This window comes from Maniola hyperantus, chromosome 5 (genome assembly GCF_902806685.2).
Source record: "Maniola hyperantus chromosome 5, iAphHyp1.2, whole genome shotgun sequence".
NCBI lineage: Eukaryota > Metazoa > Arthropoda > Insecta > Lepidoptera > Nymphalidae > Maniola > Maniola hyperantus.
Genome location: NC_048540.1, coordinates 13,725,835 through 13,746,409, shown reverse-complemented (window position 1 = coordinate 13,746,409; position 20,575 = coordinate 13,725,835). Strand labels below are relative to the sequence as shown.

Here is a 20,575-nt window from a genome sequence, read left to right as displayed (position 1 = left end):
AGTAAAGGGAAAAATGTGTTCACGACGAAATAATTAGTTCGGTATGCTAACAGCGTTACTTCGGAACGCGAAAGATAGTATAGTAAAAGATTATAAGTAAATGTAACATTTTTTTATTAAGTTTTGTGTTCAGTATTATTGGGTTTCACGTGTTTTCGGATAAATTCCTGGAATGCGGCAACATCTTCCGGCTTATCATCTAAAAAAGAAATATTTTGTTTTAATTTTAAATTAAAACCAGTTGCTTATTACCTAATAATTGAAGAACAAGAGATAGTTTCCTTTACGGTTTCCTTTGAGTAAAAATGTTTGAATATTTTAGTATTTAGCCTACTTACTGTCCGCCGTTTTCTTTTTTAGGGTTCCGTACCTCAATAGGAAAAACGGAATCCTTATAGGATCACTTTGTTGTCTGTCTGTCTGTCAAGACACCTACAAGGTACTTCCCGTTGACCATGAAATTTGGCAGGTATGTAGATCTTATAGCTGACATTTGGGGAAAAATCTGAAAATCTTGAATTTGTGGTTACATCACACAGTATGGTCATGAACTAATAATAATTAGTATTCTCAATTTTCTAAGTAAGATAACTATATCAAGTGGGGTATCATATGAAAGGTTTTCACCTGTGCATTCTAAAACAGATTTTTATTTCTTTTTATGTATCATAGTTTTTGAATTATCCTGCAAAATGTCGAAAAAATAGGACTGTAGTACGGAACCCTCGTTGCGCGAGCCTGACTCGCACTTGGCCGGTTTTTTTTAATAGTGGCCACGCATGAAACCTTAGTTTAACACAAAAAAATATTGTATAGGACGTACCTATTTCCTCTGGTTGTGTCTCGGTGCCCTCTTCATCACTAGAGCTCTCGTTGCCGGGATGTCTGAGGTACATGTCGCTAATTTCGCGGCCGCCCGCCACTTCCTCTATTAACTTCTTTTTAGGCATCACCGTGCTTGGGTCGCCTGGCAAAAAAAGACAATCGGGTATGACAAAAATCGATAAAATTGAAGAATCGAAAAAAATAAAAAATCGGTTGTAACAGAAATGCGAGTCGGGCTTGCACAGTACCAAGGGTATCATCGTACAAGAAATAACACTTTTTTTCCGTGGCGGCAATTTTGAAATTATCGGTATATTCTGTTGTTATAGCGGCAATAGAAATATACATTCTGTGAAAACCGCTGACAGACAGATGGACGGACGGACTGCGGCGTCTTACTAATAAGACCCGTTAGTACCCTTCATGTACGTAGTGTGAGTCGGACTCGCACATAAAGGGTTCTGTACCAGCGTACAAGATGTTACATTATGTGTTTTTTAATTTGCACTAGCTGATACCCGCGACTTCGTCCGCGTGGATTTACGTTTTTCAAAATCCCGCGGGAACTCTTTTATTTTCCAGGATAAAAAGTAGCCTATGTATTAATCCAGGGTATAATCTATCTCCATTCCAAATTTTAGTCAAATCCGTCGAGTAGTTTTTGCGTGAAGGAGTAACAAACATACACACACACATACAAACTTTCGCCTTTATAATATTAGTCGGGACCGTAGATAGAGTAATAAAGGTAGATGCAGGAACGTTTGCTTTCTCATTCGCACTAAAAAGAGAGCACAGATAAAGTTACTAATGTGATAAACAGAGATGCAGCTAACCTATTTTTTGTCCCTTATCGTGTAACTGGTTTTTTCAAGAATACATACAAGAGGTTGCAAAACAAACTTTGAGAATTCGTGGCGTAATTGTATTTCTCATGAGTTATTTACTTGTTTTCACATAAAAAAACGTTTAATACAAATATTGTGGATCGGTTAATACAAATATTGACTACTAAAGAATGGTAATAATTGTCGTGTTATTCATCGTTACGTCGTGCTATCGCCATCTCATACGCGGTTACACAGTACTTACATCTACCTATTCTATCTACGGTCGGGACGGGATGGGAGCCATTTTGAAATTCACCATCTTGCTTTTTGGATGAAGTCGCGGGCATCAGATAGTTGACAATAAAATAATCAATTCTGAGAAAAACTAATCAGCAGTTGTGGTAATAACATCAAGGACCAAAAATCTATCTACAAAACACGAGAAATTAGACACAGCACTTGCCTTTATCTCCCTGTTTTAATTCTTCTTCTTTCCTCTTCTGCTCTTCTAGTTTTTCTGCGCGCATTCTCAACCAATCGGCTTTGTAGTCTCTACAAGTAAATAAAATATACTACAATTAATAATTCTGTGTTAAAATGACAGATACGGTTGTGCAAGGGAGACAACAATACACTTACTTTTCATATTCTTCAGCTGCGTCATCTACTAGCTTGAAAAATTCCTCTATGCCCTGTAAGAGAGATTATAAGATATAATAATAATTATGTTATCTATATAATACTAGCTGATGCCCACGACTTCGTTCGCGTCGATATAAAAAACGTTGCGTAGATAAATGCCGCGGGATCAATGCCGCGTCCTAGACGGGGCAATAACCTCGAGTTTTGCACGGTATACTTTGAAAAATACTAAATCACTAAAACTACAATATTAGGCAAATGGTTATTGATGAGTGATTAAAATGAGTGTGGTCATCATCATTCAGTGTTGAATACTGAGTTAGTGAATCGTTCCATAGAACCACAGACCACCACCTATAGACGCCTAATAGCCGGACACCCCCGATGGCCAAGCTTAGGCAGTTGCTTAGCATAAAAGTCAGCCTGTGCCCGTTCGGGACCTCATTGCGCACATTATCTTGACTAGCTTATGCTCGCGACTTCGTCCGCGTGGACTACACAAATTTCAAACCCCTACTTCACCCCATTAGGAGTTGAATTTTCGAAAATCATTTCTTAGCGGATGCCTACGTCACAATAGCTATCTGCATGCCAAATTTCAGCCCGATCGGTCCAGTAGTTTGAGCTGTGCGTTGATAGATCAGTCAGTCAGTCAGTCAGTCACCTTTTCCTTTTACATATTTAGATTACATGACTTTTGAGTCACCACCAATCACAAAAAAGCATTCTCCCCTGTCCCCCGCCAACACTTAACGATTTTGTTTTCTCGTACTCTTAATTATTTACGTTATTACCTCCCCTGTGTGTGCGCTAACTCCACAGCTCCTCAGATCAGCATAGAATGTATCAAGCGCGAGCGCCATGGAGCGAGTGAGGTTTCCGACGTAAGAACTCCCCTCTCCGTCACCATCTGCGTCCAAAGCTTCCTGAAACGCCTCAAAGTCTCTCATCCACTCCACTGCGTAACTATTGTCCACTACGTCTGTCTGGAATTAATAGAAATAACTTTTAGGGTTGCGTATCCGAAGCCTTATTATTTACCAAGCCTACGCTGTCCGTCCCTCCATCTGTCTGTCTGATAAAATAGGTAGATAGTTGAAATTTTCACAGAGGGTCTATTACTATTGCAAATTTCAAAAATGGTAGCCATATAAATTAAAAAACCGGCCAAGTGCGAGTCAGGCTCGCGCAACGAGGGTTCCGGACTACAGTCGAATTTTTTCGACATTTTGCACGATAATTCAAAAACTATGATGCATGTTTTAGAATGTACAAGTAAAGACCTTTCATAATATGATACCCCACTTGATATAGTTATCTTACGTCGAAAACTGAAAATACTAATTTTAAGTTCATGACCACAGTTTAATTTTTTTTGTGTATAACCACAAATTCGCGGTTTTCAGATTTTTCCCCGAATGTCAGCTATAAGACCTACCTACCTGCCAAATTTCATGATTCTAGGTCAACAGGAAGTACCCTGTAGGTTTCTTGACAGACCGACAGACAGACAAACAACAAAGTGATCCTATAAAGGTTCCGTTTTTTCTTTTGAGGTACAGAACCCTAAAAAAAGAGTATGTAATCTTGATATGGAACTCTTCATCTGACTTGCATTTGACCAGGTTTTTTTAGTAATATTTGGCAAAACTACCAAAACTCTTTCCAGTATGCAATGTTACCTTGTTCATAACAACAATGAAGGGTAGCCGAGTCTTGTACAGTATGGAGCAGGCATACAGCATGTTGGACATGAACGTGACGGGTGACACGCTGCGCACTGTGTCCATTACATACACAATCACTGTGGGACATGAGGCAGCCAGCGTCTCTGTCACTATTGTACCAGATGCAGACCATGTGAACACTTCTATTTGACCTGTTGAAGGGAATAAATAAAGATTTTTTAAACATAATTTTAAAACAAATAACCACCCAAATTATAGAAAAACTGATTTTCAAAATGTTAATTTTTATAATACTGGAACAAAATATTATGGATCTTGAAAAAAAATATAGCACTTGCAAGCAACATACATATCAATTTAATGTAGTGTCACCTGGTGTGTCAATAATGCAGTATTTGTGTTTCTTGCCCGCCTTCTCAATGAGATCTACTACCTGGCCGAACTTTGTTGAGAACAGGTTCAGTGCTGTGACTATGCCTCCATTGGGACCCAGCCCGTACTGTTTCATTACTTCTTTGTAGTTTACTGTGTCTCTTACATCTGGATAGCAAAAAAATAAAGATATGGTTGTAAAGGTGTATGTAACATACCTCTCTCAGCATTGCTTCTGATTTGATCATATTATGTAAAACACAAAAAATGTTCCTACACAAATTATGTCTGTTATAGACTTTGGAACCATCCAACTGATGTGCCCAAACCGGTTTCATTAGAAAGGAAATAATGCGAAGATGTGTTTTAGCGTAGCAGTAACACACACTAGGTATCTGCTAGTCTTTCATATATCTAAATATATAAAAGGAAAAAAGGTGACTTGACTGACTGACTAATCTATCAACACACAGCTCTAACTACTGGATGGATCGGGCTGAAATTTTGCATGCAGATAGCGATATGACGTAGGCATCCTCTAAGGATGGATTTTTGAAAATTCAACCCCTAAAGAGGTGAAATAGGGGTTTGAAATTTGTGTAGTCCATGCGGAAGAAGTCGCGAGCATAAGCTAGTTATGTTCTTGGACAATAATGTGGTGGGTCCCTTACACAAGTAACTCAAACTAAGAGAATGAGATTTCAACTTTTAAGACAAAAAGGCATATTATGACAATTTAGTGTAAATTAATAATTAAGTTTTGTGTGTGTAAGTCCCTAAAAGAGACCTATGTCCAGGCGTCCCAATGCAGTAACGAAACATGCCTCATGGTCTGGGTAGATTTGTTTCTGTCGAAAGTCCCATGACATCGGTTGAGTTGTTCTGACGACGTTGAAGATAAATCAAAGTATTTTAAGGCATTATTATGTATGTATGTACACTTAAACAGCCAATCAGACGTATAATTTACCTATATTTGCAGGGTAAGGAACCTCTCGACACGCCGGATCCAAGTTTACTAAATACGGTCTTGAACCATTTGTGATTTTGCCAGCCAAACGCCTTGTAAACGATGTTTTTCCAGCGCCAGCCATTCCTGTTATAATACAAACAATTATTATAAACTTTCACTATAAAAAGAAACATGTCTTTAAGCTTTAAACATAAAGAGTTTTATATCCTAACCTAATATTATGAGGCACACTGGTTTCGGCGATTCTTCTTCCATTTTATATATGTGTTTGATTCTAATTAGAAGGTAGTCTTCTATAGAGGCGTTTTATTTAGTTTCGAGATTCAAATCAATGATTTCATGGGTAAAACTTTATGTAAATAGGTAATTAAAAACACCGATGGAGAATAATATTTATTTTTCAAGCACAGACCAATTCAAGTTTGAGTCACAGACGAATAAACATATTATCACATAGGTATAGAATGAAGTTTTATTTCACTTTACGGCTCTGCGCTCTAGCCTTTTTAGACCCTAATTTTTTCAACTTGCTCTCGGAATATTCTATTAGAGAGAGAGAGCCAGCGCGTGCCAGACCTTCCTTATTTTATAAAAACTAAAAGTTTATCTGCGTTATTGTTCCCAACACTGCGATGAACGTTTGTTTGGATCATGGTGGCTTTAAGGTGGTAAAGAATCTTACGTCAAAGTGTAAAGTCTATTTTTTTTTTTCTTCGGAGTAGTATTAGAAATCACGTCAGGTATTGCCAGACACCAAGTGACGTGGTAAGCCCGCCAGACACCCTTACACGTAATGTAAATATTGTTAAACTTTAAAGGCGTCTGGCAAGGGGTTGCCACAATACTAAGTGTCTGGCAATGAATGACGTGATTATACTATTCTGAAGAAAATATAAAAAAATTAGCCTTTATACCTACTTTGAGGTATGATTTTTTACACTTTTATTACCTGTTATCTCCCAAAGCCACCTTGATTCAAACAAACGTTCCTCCCAGTGTTGGGGACAATACGCAGAGAAACTTTCAGCTTTTATAAAATAAGGAAGGTCTGGCACGCGCTGGCTCTTAGGTCATATGGGTGTTTTAACTTTTTATAGATATATGTATGTACATATACGTTCTGGCATACCAGAGGTTAAATAATACAATCTTCATTTATACTTAGGCACTTTATTTCTTAAAATAATTAAATCGTATTTTGTATAATTTATGACTATTTACAAAAGTACAAACTCGCTTTATATCTAAACGTTATATTTCTCGAGATTTAAAAACATGATAGGGTACATGTGACCTAATTTAGATATCCTTTTTTGTATAATTATTCTTAGTGTATCTGTATAAGTTGCTGGGGGCTTGCAGGTGGACGGGTCCCGCCAATGCAGACCTGGAAAACAGAATAAGTATTAATAAATATTAAATCCATTCTCCATACTAAAATTATAAATGCGAAAGTGTGTCTGTCTGCCCAACACTGCCCAACAGTTTAACCAATTTTCATTTGTTTCAGAGTTAACTTACGTGACGGGGAAGGGCATAGGCTGCGTTTTATCCCGAAATCCACGGTTTTTAGATTAATTATTCCTTTACTTGTGCTATAAGACTTAACTACTTGCCAAATTTCACGATTCTAGATAAACGGGAAGTACCCTAAAGGTTTTCGTGACAGACACGACAGACAGGCGGACAGACAGACAACGAAGTGATCATATAAGGGTTCTTTTTTTGCTTTTGAGATCATCATCATGATCAACCCATCGTCGGCTCACTACAGAGGACGGGTCTCCTCGCAGAGTGAGAAGGGTTTTGGCCATACCACGCTGGCCATGTTCGGATTGGCAGACTTCACATAACTTTGAGAATATTATGGACAACTCTCAGGCATGCAGGTTTCCTCACGATGTTTTCCTTCACCGTTAAAGCAAGTGATATTTAATTAATTAAAACGCACACGACTCCGAAAGGTTAGAGGTGCGTGCCCGAGATCGAACCCCCGACTTCCGATTAGAAGGCGGACGTCCTAACCACTGGGCTATCACAGCTTTTTTTGAGATACGGAACCCTAAAAAAATTAAATGTTTACCTGTTGAATCGCAACTGAATAGCGCAGGCGAAGGCACGTGGTCTCGCGTGTAATTCCATATACAGTCTCTTAAAACTTGAACAGTCTGCCAACAAACAAATAGAATTATATCATTATCTTTGTTTAATATATAAAAGGAAAAGGTGACTGACTGACTGACTGACTGATTGACTGACTGACCGATCTATCAACGCACAGCTCAAACTACTGGCCGAATCGGGCTGAAATTTGGCATGCAGATAGCTATTATAACAGAGGCATCCGCTAAGAAAGGATTTTTGAAAATCCAACCCCTGAGGGGGTGAAATAGGGGTTTGAAATTTGTGTTGTCCACGCCTCATACCCCGATTGCCATCTCAACCTGTCGCGGACTATAGATAGTGTATTCAATTTAGAGCAGAAGAATTAGAACAGAGCCTCAATAGCTCAACAGTTAAAGGAGCGGACTGAATCCCGAAAGGTTGACGGTTCAAACCCCACCTGTTGCACTGTTGTCGTACCTACTCCTAGCACAAGCTTGACGCTTAGTTGGAGGGGAAAGAGGAATATTAGTCATCACTGGCTAATATTCTTTTCTGGGTTCCGTACCTCAAAATGAAAAACGGAACCTTATAGGATCACTTTGTTGTCTGTCTGTCTGTCTGTCTGTCAAGACACCTACAGGGTACTTCCCGTTGACCTAGAATCATGAAATTTGGCAGGTAGGTAGATCTTATAGCTGACATTTGGGGAAAAATCTGAAAACCGTGAATTTAGGGTTACATCACACAAAAAAAAATTAAATTGTGGTCATGAACTAATAATTAGTATTTCAACTTTCGAAGTGAGTGAGGTATCATATGAAAGGTCTTCACCTGTACATTCTAAAACAGATTTTTATTTATTTTTATGCATCATAGTTTTTGAATTATCGTGCAAAATGTCGAAAAAATACGACTGTAGTACGACCCTCATTTCGCGAGCCTGACTCGCACTTGGCCGGTTTTTTTTTTCTAGCTCACCTCATTGGCAGTAAGTTCAGGCGACAGCTCCAGTATGTGGCTGAGTGGGTGCGGTAGTAACTGTCCTAATGTCATAACGGAGAGGAGTTCCATCAGCGCGATCAACTCGTGCGCCATTTCTGCCGATTGCTTGTGTCGGTCTGAAATGAAAATAATAGGCTACTTGACAATTTTTTTAAGTTGGTCTTAAATGGTTAATATTTGTCCTATTATATCAAAAAAATTAACACTATATTTTTTTGCGCCCTAAAAACCGTAAAACTTTAATTTAAAAAAATATTTTTCTTAGACAGGTGAAAACACTGTCGGCCATGTTTGGAAAACACTGTCGGCCATGTTTGGCCGATAGATTATCTGTGCTCTGACGTCATGCATTTGTAAACAACAGTATAACCCTGTGGTTATACTGTTGTTTACAAATGCATGACGTCAGAGCACAGATAATCTATCGGCCAAACATGGCCGACAGTGTTTTCACCTGTCTAAGAAAAATATTTTTTTAAATTAAAGTTTTACGGTTTTTAGGGCGCAAAAAAATATAGTGTTAATTTTTTTGATATAATAGGACAAATATTAACCATTTAAGACCAACTTAAAAAAATTGTCAAGTAGCCTATTGTTTGGCCGTCGTCGTGGCGCCGGCACCAAGAGATATAGCGATCCATATATCCACGGAGAAAACTTAGTACATGGCTGTCTCACAGAGACAAAAAACTCAATGGGTGTTAAAACCATTTTGAGTCACCACTCACCAACCAATCATAAACGAAACTATGTTTTCGAAACATTTTTAATTAAATTTCTGATGGTTTTCGAAAACAAAATGTTTGTGATTGGTCGGCCACATAAACCTTTTCTACACTAACCCAAATGAGCCCTCAATCGATATAGTAGAGACGGGCGGCGGCCCTGAGTAACGCCGAAGTGAGACATAAGGCCGAGCGCGCACGGGCCACGCGTCTGAGCGCACCTCTACACACGCCACAGCGCATGTACAGCTCACGTTCTATACTCACTTGCTATACAAAAACCTTTTCTACACTGTTGTTATGCCCGGGGACCAGCTGGTCCGACCGAAGTTACAACTATCTTGGAACTTGTATATTGTCGTGTACAGAAAACTTCATTAGTGCGATTGATGATCTATGTCGAGTGGTTAAGGACCCTGTGGCGACATCTAGTTTGCGTATGTAGAGACTACATGACACTCACCCAAATGAGCCCGTAGTCGATGCAACAGAGACGCGGCGGCGGCCCTGAGTAACGCTGAAGCGAGACATAAGGCCGGACGCGCACGGGCCACGCGTCTGAGCGCAGCTCGAGACACGCCACAGCGTTCCACGGCACAGCGCATGTACAGCTCGCGCTCAATACTCACTTGCTACACATATCAAAAACATCTGCCATAAGCAAGTAATTTTCAAGAATTAATATTTTTCTAAATGTACAAAAGAAAAAGGTGATTGACTGACTGATCTATCAACGCACAGCTCAAACTACTGGACGGATTGGGCTTAAATTTTGCATTCAGCTATTATGACGTAGACATCCGCTAAGAAAGGATTTTTGAAAATCCAACCCCTAAGGGGGTAAAATAGGGGTTTGAAATTCGTATAGTCCATGCGGACGAAGTCGCGGGGATAAGCTAGTCATAGAAATAAGGTGTACCTTAGTAAAATCCTCATCAGGCCAGGGCAGTCCATTGTACATGACATCAGGAGACACTAGCTCCACCAGCAGCAAAGATATCGCCGTGGCACCTTCCACCACCCCACTGTTGCCGTCCTACGTTTACAAAAGACAAATGAACACTGTTGAAAAATCTCACGTAAGATTGGGGGATGGGAGAGGGGGTTGAATAAAATCTCACGTCATCTCACCAAGGGGGGAGGGAGGGACAGAAAATTCAAAAAAACACCTCACGTAATTTATGGACGCCCCCTTTTTGTAGCGTGATCTAAAATTTAGAGCCTTTAAATGTAAGATTCATGTTCCATCCTTTTTTAGCAATATTAAAAAGAAGAGGATGCAGATAGTCTTTGTTCCAATTTTCGCCACGCGCCAAGATAGCCTTGTCGCACTGTAGAAAACATAGTTTCGTTTGTGAATGGTTTGTGGCTAAATGGTTAGCGTCCACTGAGATTTTTGCCTCTATCATTTGTATGGGATCACGTAACAGAGAGAGTGCTATACTAACTTCTTTCCGCGGATAGGGTATAGTGTACTATTAATGCATTTGTTTCCGATGTAGTTATGAGACCCTTAGGGGTTTATGGGACATAAACCCTAGTACTTTTCCGAACTTTTTTTTGACCCTAGTTACTTTACCAGGAATGTGATAAAGATAAAACTAATAAATATGGAACAATGGTTTGGGATGCTTTTGTCTTCTATGTATAGTCATGGGACCCTAGTACTTTTTCGAACTTTACTTTTTTTAGACCCTAGTTACTTTACCAGGAAAGTGATAAAACTAATAAAATATGGAACAATGGTTTGGGATTTGTACAGATGACTGTCTGTCAGTCTGTTGTAGCTGATATTTCTTATGTCAAACTCACCATACAAGACATAAGCGCCCCCATCAGCAGCTCATTATTGGTGGTAAGTATGGGCGGTATGTCGTTTTCGTCCTGGCTGCCTTGTTTCCGCACCCCTTTACCAATGATGCCCGCGTGAAATACTGACGTGTGACTCTGCGTTAGTTGAGTTATGGGACCCTGGTACAGAAAAACATTTTTCACACTACTTGCTCAACAATACCTTATCACAAGTCCTGCTCTATATTAGCAATAAGCAATCAAAAAATATTAATTTCTGTTTATAAAATTATATTATGAGTTTTATAATTCATTTGAAAGATTTCACTTTTTTATCTGTTCTACAAATATCCAAAACCCATGATACCGTAGCCGCCATGTTAATTCCGACTGTGACGTCACATGGACTGAAATTGTAATGTATTTCACTAAGAAAACACCGTTGCTTACCAATCCGTGTGACGTCACGACAGCTCATGAGCTGTCTTTTAGGTTCATGAACCTAAAAGATGGCGGGTAGCGTTTTCTCAGCGAAATTTGACATTCAAAATTTAAATGTATTTTTATTGCACTTATCGATCGAATAAAATTTTTGTAAATTTTTTGGTACTTTGTTATCACTTTAGGATCAAATTAAGATAATTTTTAAAAAACGGTAAAATACCCTATTGTATTAGCCTTGATTTTACTGTCTCGCGATGTGTGCAAAGTAGAGTATTCAACAGGGTAATGCTGTCTTCGTCTTGGGCGCCCGTAACGTAAGATTACCCCCATATTGAATAATCAAGTATTGTAGCGTTTAAACTATCGTTAGTGATTTCCATTATATATAACACTAGCGACCCACCCCGGCTTCGCATGGGTGCAACGTAGATACTAATGTGGTGTCATTGAGGTGTCATTGAGGTGTCATTGCCTCGGAAACTCTCAAATGAGAGGATTTTTTTCCGACCCAATTCACATTATTTCAATTTCTCTAGGGATCTCTAATTTTTTGAGAATCAAACTTTAGCTTTAAACCTTCCTCTTGAATCACTCTATCTATTGGTGAAAACCGCATTAAAATCCGTTGCGTAGTTTAAAAGATCTACGCGTTCATACATACATACATACATACATACAGACGCGGGAAGCGACTTTATTTTATACTATGTAGAGATCTGTCAGCGGCTTTACTCACGTATTTAGTCGACGTTAGCCCGACTAGCCCCGGATGGATTCGAAACTAGTCGGGCTAACGTCGACTAATACGTGAGTAAAGCCGCTGACAGATATTATATATAATCAAGTAGTATTATGAGCATAAATTATTTATATAATCAAAACCCTAAGCCTAGGCCATATAGATGTAGTGTATACTCACGTGTTTCTGGTTCATATGTATGAGCAGCTCGTCGCGGCTCCACTCTCGCGGCGCAGCGACGGTGTTGGCCACCACGGTCCGGCTGCCAAAGATCTTGTCCTCTCTGAACATGGCAGTTTCTAGCAAATCCCGCAACGCCACCGCTCGCGCGAGCTTACTATGTAGACACAGTTTACGTAACAGACGACTTGCAGTCTGTACGCCACGGAGTTTGGCCATGATTTCTGAAATAATATTATACCACTACCCCTATTATAAATGCGAAAGTGTTTAATCACCTTTAACTTTCGTTTATGTATTAGATCATTATTGCATAACTTGAATATGAAGGACTTCATACATCTAGTATGTAATTTAATTACCCCTAATTAACCCCATTGGAAGTTAAATAGGGGATAGTAAAGTTGTAAAAATTGACATAGTATCAGTTGCCACACACACAGTCGTTAGGTAAATCATTTCTACTCAAAAATTAATTAAAATTTGCATGTGTTTAGCTCACCTTCTTCATGTAGACATCTGAAGAAATATTTAACAGTTGCTTGAACAACTTTTAAGATCACTTCCACACTGGGCGGCGGAGACTTTGTGCCGGACATGTCCACTTTGTCGAGTACCTAACAACAAAATCACAAATTTGTAGTCACATCATAAAAAAAATTCTTGTGTTCACGAAATTTTTCGTGAACACATTTTAATTACAGCGCCAACCAAATGTGATTTGATAAATTAAAATAAATTTATCAAATCACATATAGATGGCGCTGTTGTCATTATCTTGCACATAAAAATGTTAAATCTTGTACGATAGTACGGAACCCTTCGTGTGCGAGTCCAACTCGCACTTGGCCGGGTTTTTTTTTTTTTTTTGAAAACGGAGACAACGTTCTGGGAAGCCTTAGCTGTCGAGTATCACTTTTTAAAGCTCGACGTGTAATAATTTTTAATACACGTATGTATTTAAAAAAATTAAATAAGCTGTTACCTATAAAAAGTGTTTACCTCAGCCAAAGCATGGCAAGTAGGCATTTCGTCCAAGTTAGCCAGGGTGCAGGAGTTACGTATCCGCAGTAGAGAGGCGTAATCTTGCAACGCGCCGCCTATTCGATACAAGTTCGCTTCTACCGCCCGCCCGATCGGTCGAGTACGCAAATGTGACACGCGCGTTGAATTCTCCCACCTACAAAAATACATAATATACAACATAAACCGCCATATACAGGGAGTAATCAGAACGCTGGCAAAAACGAAGACCGGTGATAGTACTGATTAGATGATTACTGCTATACCACAAAAAATATATAAAATCCTATAATTTTGTAAATGTTTATGATGATGTACTGCAAATAAAACATCTGACTGACGCTAGAGGTCAACGAACGTTGCGTAAGTAGGCCACACGGAGTCAATGCCGCATCGTAGGCGGAGCTTTGACCCGAGTTTTGCACGCTATACATTGCATTGTCAATCTGTTCGTCTGTTGTCAAGAAAACCTATACGGTTCTTCCGGTTGACACTTGACATAGAATCATGAAAGTTGGCTTGTTTGACAGTACTAAATTAAATTAGGTTAGTCTGTCAATGGTGAGAAAAAGATGCGAATATCTAAAATTTAGCCACCGGAATCAGTATCACTGTCTATCTTAATCTTATTCTAATAATAATATCATAAATGTGAAAGTGTGGATGTTTGGATGTATGGATGTTTGTTACTCAATCACGCAAAAACCGCCGAACGGATTTGGATGAAATTTGGTACAGAGTTAGCTTACATCCCGGGGAAGGACATAGGCTACTTTTTATCCCGGAAAATCAAAGATATCCCGCGGGATTTTGAAACATGTAAATCCACGCGGACAAAGTCGTGGGCATCAGCTAGTAGATATTTAACTAAAAACTTACCTTAAAAGCTTCACAATATTAGCACAGTAGTAATACAGACTTGTTTTCAACTCCCCGCAATACGTGCCTTGTACGAAGCATTTATTGACTTGTGTATCCGATATCATGGCGTCTCTCAAAGCATACTCCACCCCGGTCTTTATGAACTCCTGGTATCTCTCAGTATCCATATTAACATCGGGGCAATCAGCCGGGGTGTGCAGGGTTATGGTACCTGATATAATTCGTACCAAGAGAGCTAGGGTGGTATCATTTCGAGAGTATTGGAGGAGGTAGCTTACTGTGCTCACGAATTCCGAGGGGAGGTTGTAACCTGATGACAAAGTAGAACATCAATACATATAAAAACCCAAACTCACTCGTCGACTGATAACTGATTCATCAACACCCAGCCCATACCAGTGGTCCTAGAAAGCCGAAATATAAAAGCAAACTTCTAAATAGTTTAGTTAAAAAAATGTTTAAAGAATAGACTGCCTGCAAGCACTCAAAATGGATTTTAAAACGTTTAGATTATGAAGTCGGTTAAAAATAGTTGAAATAGATGTTTTGTTTAATAAAATATAACTTACTGACTATAATAAGTATTCTGGCAATAGAATACTGCTCCAACTGGTTGCCCACCAACAGTTTCTCCCTCACTACACTGATTTCTTCTGCTGCACTCATCACAAGCGGTAGATTGGAATCCGGGAATAGACTTTCGTATTCTAACTTTTGAAGAAGATATTCTGTAATAATAATAACTAATTTGATCATACTAACTACTAGGTACTAAGATGTAGCGTTGGAAGAACTCCAACTAGATGGACGGACATCAGACGAGTCGCAGGGAGCCGCTGGATTCAGGCGGTGCAAGATTCGCTTCGATTCAACGCGTTTCTGCTGCGTTTCCGCTAGGATTGACAGTTGTCACAAGTTGTCGAATCACAGCTCTCGCGTCACGTCATCACACCACTTCGCCCGCAGGAAACTACTCAGATGAGTTGGAACCGATAGTCCGAACTCATAGGACATCAATTTAATTTCTATACTTAAAATATTACGCTTCTCTTACCCAATAACTGTCTGCAGAATATATTCCTCTGCGCGTGCTTCAGAAGCAGTAAGAAGCAATGGACATCGGACCGCAGAAGCAACGCTACGAGTGAAGCGGGCCCGACGCCTTCCCACGCTCCACTGTGTAGATGAGTGTTGCATACCACACTCAATCTATCCATCACTTCATCCGTCACTGCAAATAAAATACTCCTATAGCCTAAGAGCTAGCTGCAGAAGGAGTTGAGTAGAGTCGAATCAAACTCAGCTTTATTCATGATGGTATATGGTTGAAATTGGTATACTAACAACAAGTCAGGTACTAAGAAACCACAGTCGTATTTTTGTCGACATTTTGCACGATAAAACAAAAACTATCAGTACCCTTATTATAAATGCGAAAGTGTTTGTTTGTTGGTTTGTTATTTGTTGGTTTGTCCTTCAATCACGTCGCAACGGTGCAACAGATTGACGTGATTTTTGCATGGGTATAGATAAAGAAGACCTGGAGAGTGACATAGGCTACTTTTTATCCCGAAAAATCGAAAAAGAGTTCCCACGGGATTTTTAAAAATCTAATTTCACGCGGATGAACTTGCGGGCATCAGCGCGTTATGCATAAAAATATATAAAATCATCAAGGGCAGTTTTAACTCACAAGTTTTCTCGATGTCCTGGGTAAGCGCCTTCAATACAATGTCTGATTTTGATGCAAGCGTTAATAAATAAGGAATTACATCTCGTTTTGACTCAGCCTTACTGTCTTCCCTGATTGCTTCCTATAAAACGAAAATTAATAAAACACGACATTAAAAATTAATGAATGTATTTATGTTAATTGTGATGCCCATTTAGTTTTACAGGGTAGGTACATATACATTCAAACCCGCAATGTATAGCGTGCAAAACTCAAGTCAATGCCCCGCCTACGACGCGGCATTGACGAGTGGCCTACTTACGCAACGTTCGTTGTCCTGTAGCATCAGTCAGGTATTTTATTTGCAATATACCGTAAACTTTTACAAAATTATAGGATTTATTATATGTTTTTTCGCGTTTTTAGGGTTCCGTACCTCAAAAGGAAAAACGGAACCCTTATAGGATCACTTTGTTTGTCTGTCTGTCTGTCTGTCTAGAAACCTACAGGGTACTTCCCGTTGACCTAGAATCATGAAATTTGGTAGGTGCGTCTTATAGCTGGCTTTAGGGGAAAAATCTGAAAACGGTGAATTTAGAGTTAGATCACACAAAAAAAAATTGTGGTCGTGAACTAATAATTAGTATTCTCAATATTCGAAGTAAGATAACTATATCAAATGGGGTATCATATGAAAGGGCTTTACCTGTGCATTCTAAAACAGATTTTTATTTATTTTTATGCATCATAGTTTTTGAATTATCGTGCAAAATGTCGAAAAAATACGACTGGAGAGTGTAGTACGGAACCCTCAGTGTGCGAGCCTGACTCGCACTTGGCCGGTTTTTTTTGTGGTTATCAGTAATCATCAGTCTTTGTTTTTGCCAGCGTTCTGGTTATACCCTGTATTTACAGAATGAATGCTTACAATGATATGAACTGTAATTAAGATGCTGTGTGGAAAAATGAGCTATGAAAGTGCAGGGCATATTATTTGTGTGAAATCCTTTCTTTCAGAGCGGGAAGCTTGATTGACGAAAATGGCGCGCTGGAACAGACACTCTCACGATCGCTCCTCATTTTATAAGGGCTACCAAATAGATTGAAAAATCACCTACTGTGCAGGTACAATCTCAAAGGTACTTTAATTAAGTCCGAACATTAAATCCATAGCAAAGTGCCTAATTCATAATTGTTGTACACACTACACAATCTCTTAATTAAAATGGTTCAGTATGCGGCTGAAAATAATGTACATTGGCCTTAAGAATGACTTTTCAGCTTTGTATAGCGTTGTCTCTGTCACTCACCTATATGACGTTTTGTCGGTCTCAACGATAGAGACAATGCTCTACGAATCCGCGAAAATACGGATATGAAAAATATCTATGTCATAACTTATGACATATAAGCTAAAAGCTATCATACAAATAGTTCTATGACTACTTCGGAACGTATTTCACGGACTCGGATCGAATGAGTGCGTAACCGTCCTTAATGTAACAGTTACAATTATTTTTTATTTATTTATTTTATTATTAAGTTTACACATTTTTTGACTTACCTGAAATAAATCCACTAAAGCAGCCCTTACATGGGCCAATGCAGGAGGATGGTTGGCCAAATGAGCCAACACAGCCCGAGCAGCATCCGCATTGAGGGTCAAAGCTCGAGGAGCGACCAACGCTGGCTCGGCGCGACCCACCCAACCCACCGCCCACGAGCATGCTCGACAACCTGCAAGTGTATTTCAATCATCTCAATCCATCGCCGGCCCACTACTGAGTACACTATATTAACTTCTCTTTTTGTTGTTTTATAAAAGCTAAAAGTTTCTCTTCATATTATCCCCAACACTGGGAGGAACATTTGTTTGGATCAAGGTGGCTTTTTATATTTTCTTCAGAATAGTATTAGAAATCACGTCATGCATTGCCAGACAAGTTTAATATCATGGCAACCCCCTGCCAGACACCCTTAAAGTTTAAAAGTGTCTGGCAATATATGTCATGATTTCATATACTATTTCGTAGAAAATAAAAAACAATTAGACTTTATACTTTGATGTAAGATTTTTTACACCTTCATTAACTGTTATCTCCCAAAGCCACTATGACCCAAACAAACATTCCTGCCAGTGTTGGGCACAATAGGCAGAGAAACTTCCAACTTTTATAAAATAACGAAGGTCTAGCACGCGCTGGCTCTCTCTCTCCCTATTAATAATTAAATGGACATTATTTACCCAGCATCATGTCAATACATTTGGCTCTTTCCTCAGCATTCAGTAATGTCAGATTCTGAGTAGTGATATCCAACAGCACCCTGACAGCTTCTGTATTCTGCAGAGTGGTATCTGAAATAGAGGTACTGCTTATAGCTTACTAGTGTGCCCACGATTTTGTACGCGTGATTTAGGTTTTTTAAAAACCCGTGGGAACTCTTGTATTGCCTTGGATAAAAAGTAGCTCTCCAGGCCTTTATCTATACCCATGCTAAAAATCACGTCGATCCATTGCCCCGTTGCGACGTGATTGAAGGACAAACCAACAAAACAAACACACTTTCGCATTTATAATAAGGGTACTGATTGCAAAGCCAAATTTTTAGGTTGCACATAATTCAATTCAATTCAAATAATTTATTCAAAATCACTACCCATATTATAAATACGAAAGTGTGTTTGTTTGTCCTTCAATCACGTCGCAACGGAGCAACGGATCGACATGATTTTTTGCATGGGTTTAGTTTAAGACTTGGAGAGTGACATAGGCTACTTTTTATCCCGGCAAATCAAAGAGTTCCCACGGGATTTTTACAAACCTAAATACACGCGGATGAAGTCACAGGCAGCTAGTTCTCTATAACTTAGACAATCACTAAGGATTTTCCAAAAAATTTACCCAAGCAAATACAGTTGTCAGCTAGTTACAGTACGCAGCAGAAAGTAATGTACATCGATCTTTAGAAAGAGGTAGCGATTTTGCAGAGCATTGTCTTTATCGTTGAGACTGACAAAACGTCAGACAGGTATGAGTGACAGAGAAAACGCTCTACAAAGCTGAAATGTCATTCTAAAGGCAGACATACATTATTTTCAGCTGCAAAACACTTTAACAAAATGTTGCATTTTTAGCTACATCAATTTTGTAGCTTTTCAATTTTTTCTTCTATATTAAGATTTTCTTAAAACGCTAATTTTTTTGTATAGCAAGATTAATACTTTAAATAAATTGGTCATAAATATGTACTTTGTAAGTTGGCCTTCTCCGTAGCTATGTCCATAATGAGGTTGATACACCACGGAGCAATGAATGGTGCCCAGGATTCACCCAAGCTACTCAGTTCCGGGCCGATCATGCTTACACTCTCCAGCGAACCATTGTTAGATGCATCAGGCTAAAATAAGGAAAAGATTTAAAGTTTGGATGTTCACACCAAGTTGATGACCTCCTTTGCACAGCAGTCTTAAAAGTTGAAGGTAAGGTGGTAAGGTTTAAATCCTGTTAAATTAGGATTTTATTTTATTAACCAACTTATTTTAAACACCCTCTGGTCCTGATTATATCAATCGATGATCGATTAAGGTTGGTTTAAGCAGTTGAGCCGTGAAATGAAAAAGTACCTAACCTGCAGGCACATCCATACTAATATTAAAAATGCGAAAGTGTGTCTGTCTGTCTGCTAGCTTTTCACGGCCCATCCGTTTAACCGATTTTGATGAAATTTGGTATAAAGATAGCTTGCATCCCGGGGAAGGACGCTACTTTTGATCCCGGAAAATTAAAGAGTTCCCACGGGATTTTTAAAAACCTAAATCCACGCGGGCGAAGTCGCGGGCATCATCTAGTAATATTATAAAGTGTATTAGTATAACAACAACGGCCTTACCTCATAGTCTGCTTGGTTAATAGATACGTTAACTGCATCACGGAACACCATTGCAAAGTATTCCAACACTGCATCTCTAGCTGCCGGGAAGTTTTTTAGCAACAAAATGCCGATTTTAGTTAAGTCAGGAGCATTTTGAAAATTTCTTCGCGATACGCCGTAAATAAAACTATTTAGATCCGCAGATAGCGCGGTGGACTTATTTTGAGAATTCATCATTTAGCTTTGTAGTTATTTTAAATATAATTTTATAAACTGAAATAGAATTAAAAAACACCATCACAATTCACAACCACCACAACAAAAATGCGTTGGTTTGACAGTTGACATTTCACGTCAATATTATCGTCATAAATCAACGTCAACGTCAAAAATATTAAAAAAAATAAGACCACAGTGACCACAGGTAACAAAATGTTTCGTATGCCTCGCATGTCAAAGGTTTTGCCCCATTTTTGCACTTTGAACATTTTTTGCATTTCGATTCGCTTGATTTGATTTGATTTGAAAGTCGAATCGAATGATACTGTGACTTCTGTAGCTAATATAGTCCCGATACCTACTCGAAAGGTTGAGCTGATGGTAATCGGGTTATGAGATGTGGGGACGCCCCGCACACCCACATCACCCGCGCTCGCCAGCACCGGATTAGCCCGGGGCTGGCGACGTAATTTTATGTTTCCAGTAGTTTACTCTTTAGCGAGTGGTTTTTACATAGGGTTTTTAGTAGGTACCATCTAGGTAGGTAGGGACTAGGGCAGGTAGCATAGAAATAAGAGGCGCAAGCATT

General features: G+C 39.0%; 3 protein-coding genes across 3 annotated transcripts in view; 1 reads left to right on the top strand and 2 right to left on the bottom strand.

Moving 5' to 3' along the window:
• LOC117982034 (zinc finger and BTB domain-containing protein 17-like) overlaps positions 1-20,575 on the top strand; it is a 216,961-nt gene that overhangs the window by 177,960 nt on the left and 18,426 nt on the right. The gene's annotated exons all lie outside the window — the stretch shown is intronic.
• Positions 98-5,752, bottom strand: LOC117982094 (GPN-loop GTPase 1). Its single transcript, XM_034968380.2, has 9 exons — positions 5,543-5,752; positions 5,328-5,453; positions 4,358-4,525; positions 3,980-4,176; positions 3,092-3,283; positions 2,295-2,347; positions 2,119-2,207; positions 824-967; positions 98-199 (listed from the first exon to the last, which is right to left on the bottom strand). Exons 1-9 carry the CDS (start codon positions 5,583-5,585, stop codon positions 117-119), a joined length of 1,095 nt encoding a protein of 364 aa, XP_034824271.1. The 5' UTR covers positions 5,586-5,752; the 3' UTR covers positions 98-116.
• omd (integrator complex subunit 5 omd) lies at positions 6,491-20,088 on the bottom strand. Its single transcript, XM_034968378.2, has 17 exons — positions 19,786-20,088; positions 19,146-19,293; positions 18,140-18,250; positions 17,459-17,631; positions 15,916-16,036; positions 15,277-15,453; positions 14,792-14,950; positions 14,220-14,532; positions 13,320-13,497; positions 12,820-12,934; positions 12,318-12,541; positions 10,976-11,134; positions 10,083-10,199; positions 9,627-9,795; positions 8,415-8,554; positions 7,414-7,498; positions 6,491-6,717 (listed from the first exon to the last, which is right to left on the bottom strand). The coding sequence occupies exons 1-17, from the start codon at positions 20,002-20,004 to the stop codon at positions 6,575-6,577; spliced, it is 2,751 nt and encodes a 916-aa protein (XP_034824269.1). The 5' UTR covers positions 20,005-20,088; the 3' UTR covers positions 6,491-6,574.

Excerpts from the sequence above, each read along its gene's own strand:
- LOC117982094 (XM_034968380.2), bottom strand. The coding sequence starts at position 5,585 with ATGGAAGAAGAATCGCCGAAACCAGTGTGCCTCATAATATTAG. Across the intron at positions 2,348-3,091 it reads TTAGCGCACACACAGGGGAG|GGCATAGAGGAATTTTTCAA; the intron begins GTAATAACGTAA and ends TCTCTCTTACAG. Across the intron at positions 2,208-2,294 it reads GCAGCTGAAGAATATGAAAA|AGACTACAAAGCCGATTGGT; the intron begins GTAAGTGTATTG and ends ATTTACTTGTAG.
- omd (XM_034968378.2), bottom strand. The coding sequence starts at position 20,004 with ATGATGAATTCTCAAAATAAGTCCACCGCGCTATCTGCGGATCTAAAT. Across the intron at positions 13,498-14,219 it reads AATATTGTGAAGCTTTTAAG|GTGGGAGAATTCAACGCGCG; the intron begins GTAAGTTTTTAG and ends GTATTTTTGTAG. Across the intron at positions 6,718-7,413 it reads ATTCAGTTGCGATTCAACAG|GTCTGCATTGGCGGGACCCG; the intron begins GTAAACATTTAA and ends TCTGTTTTCCAG.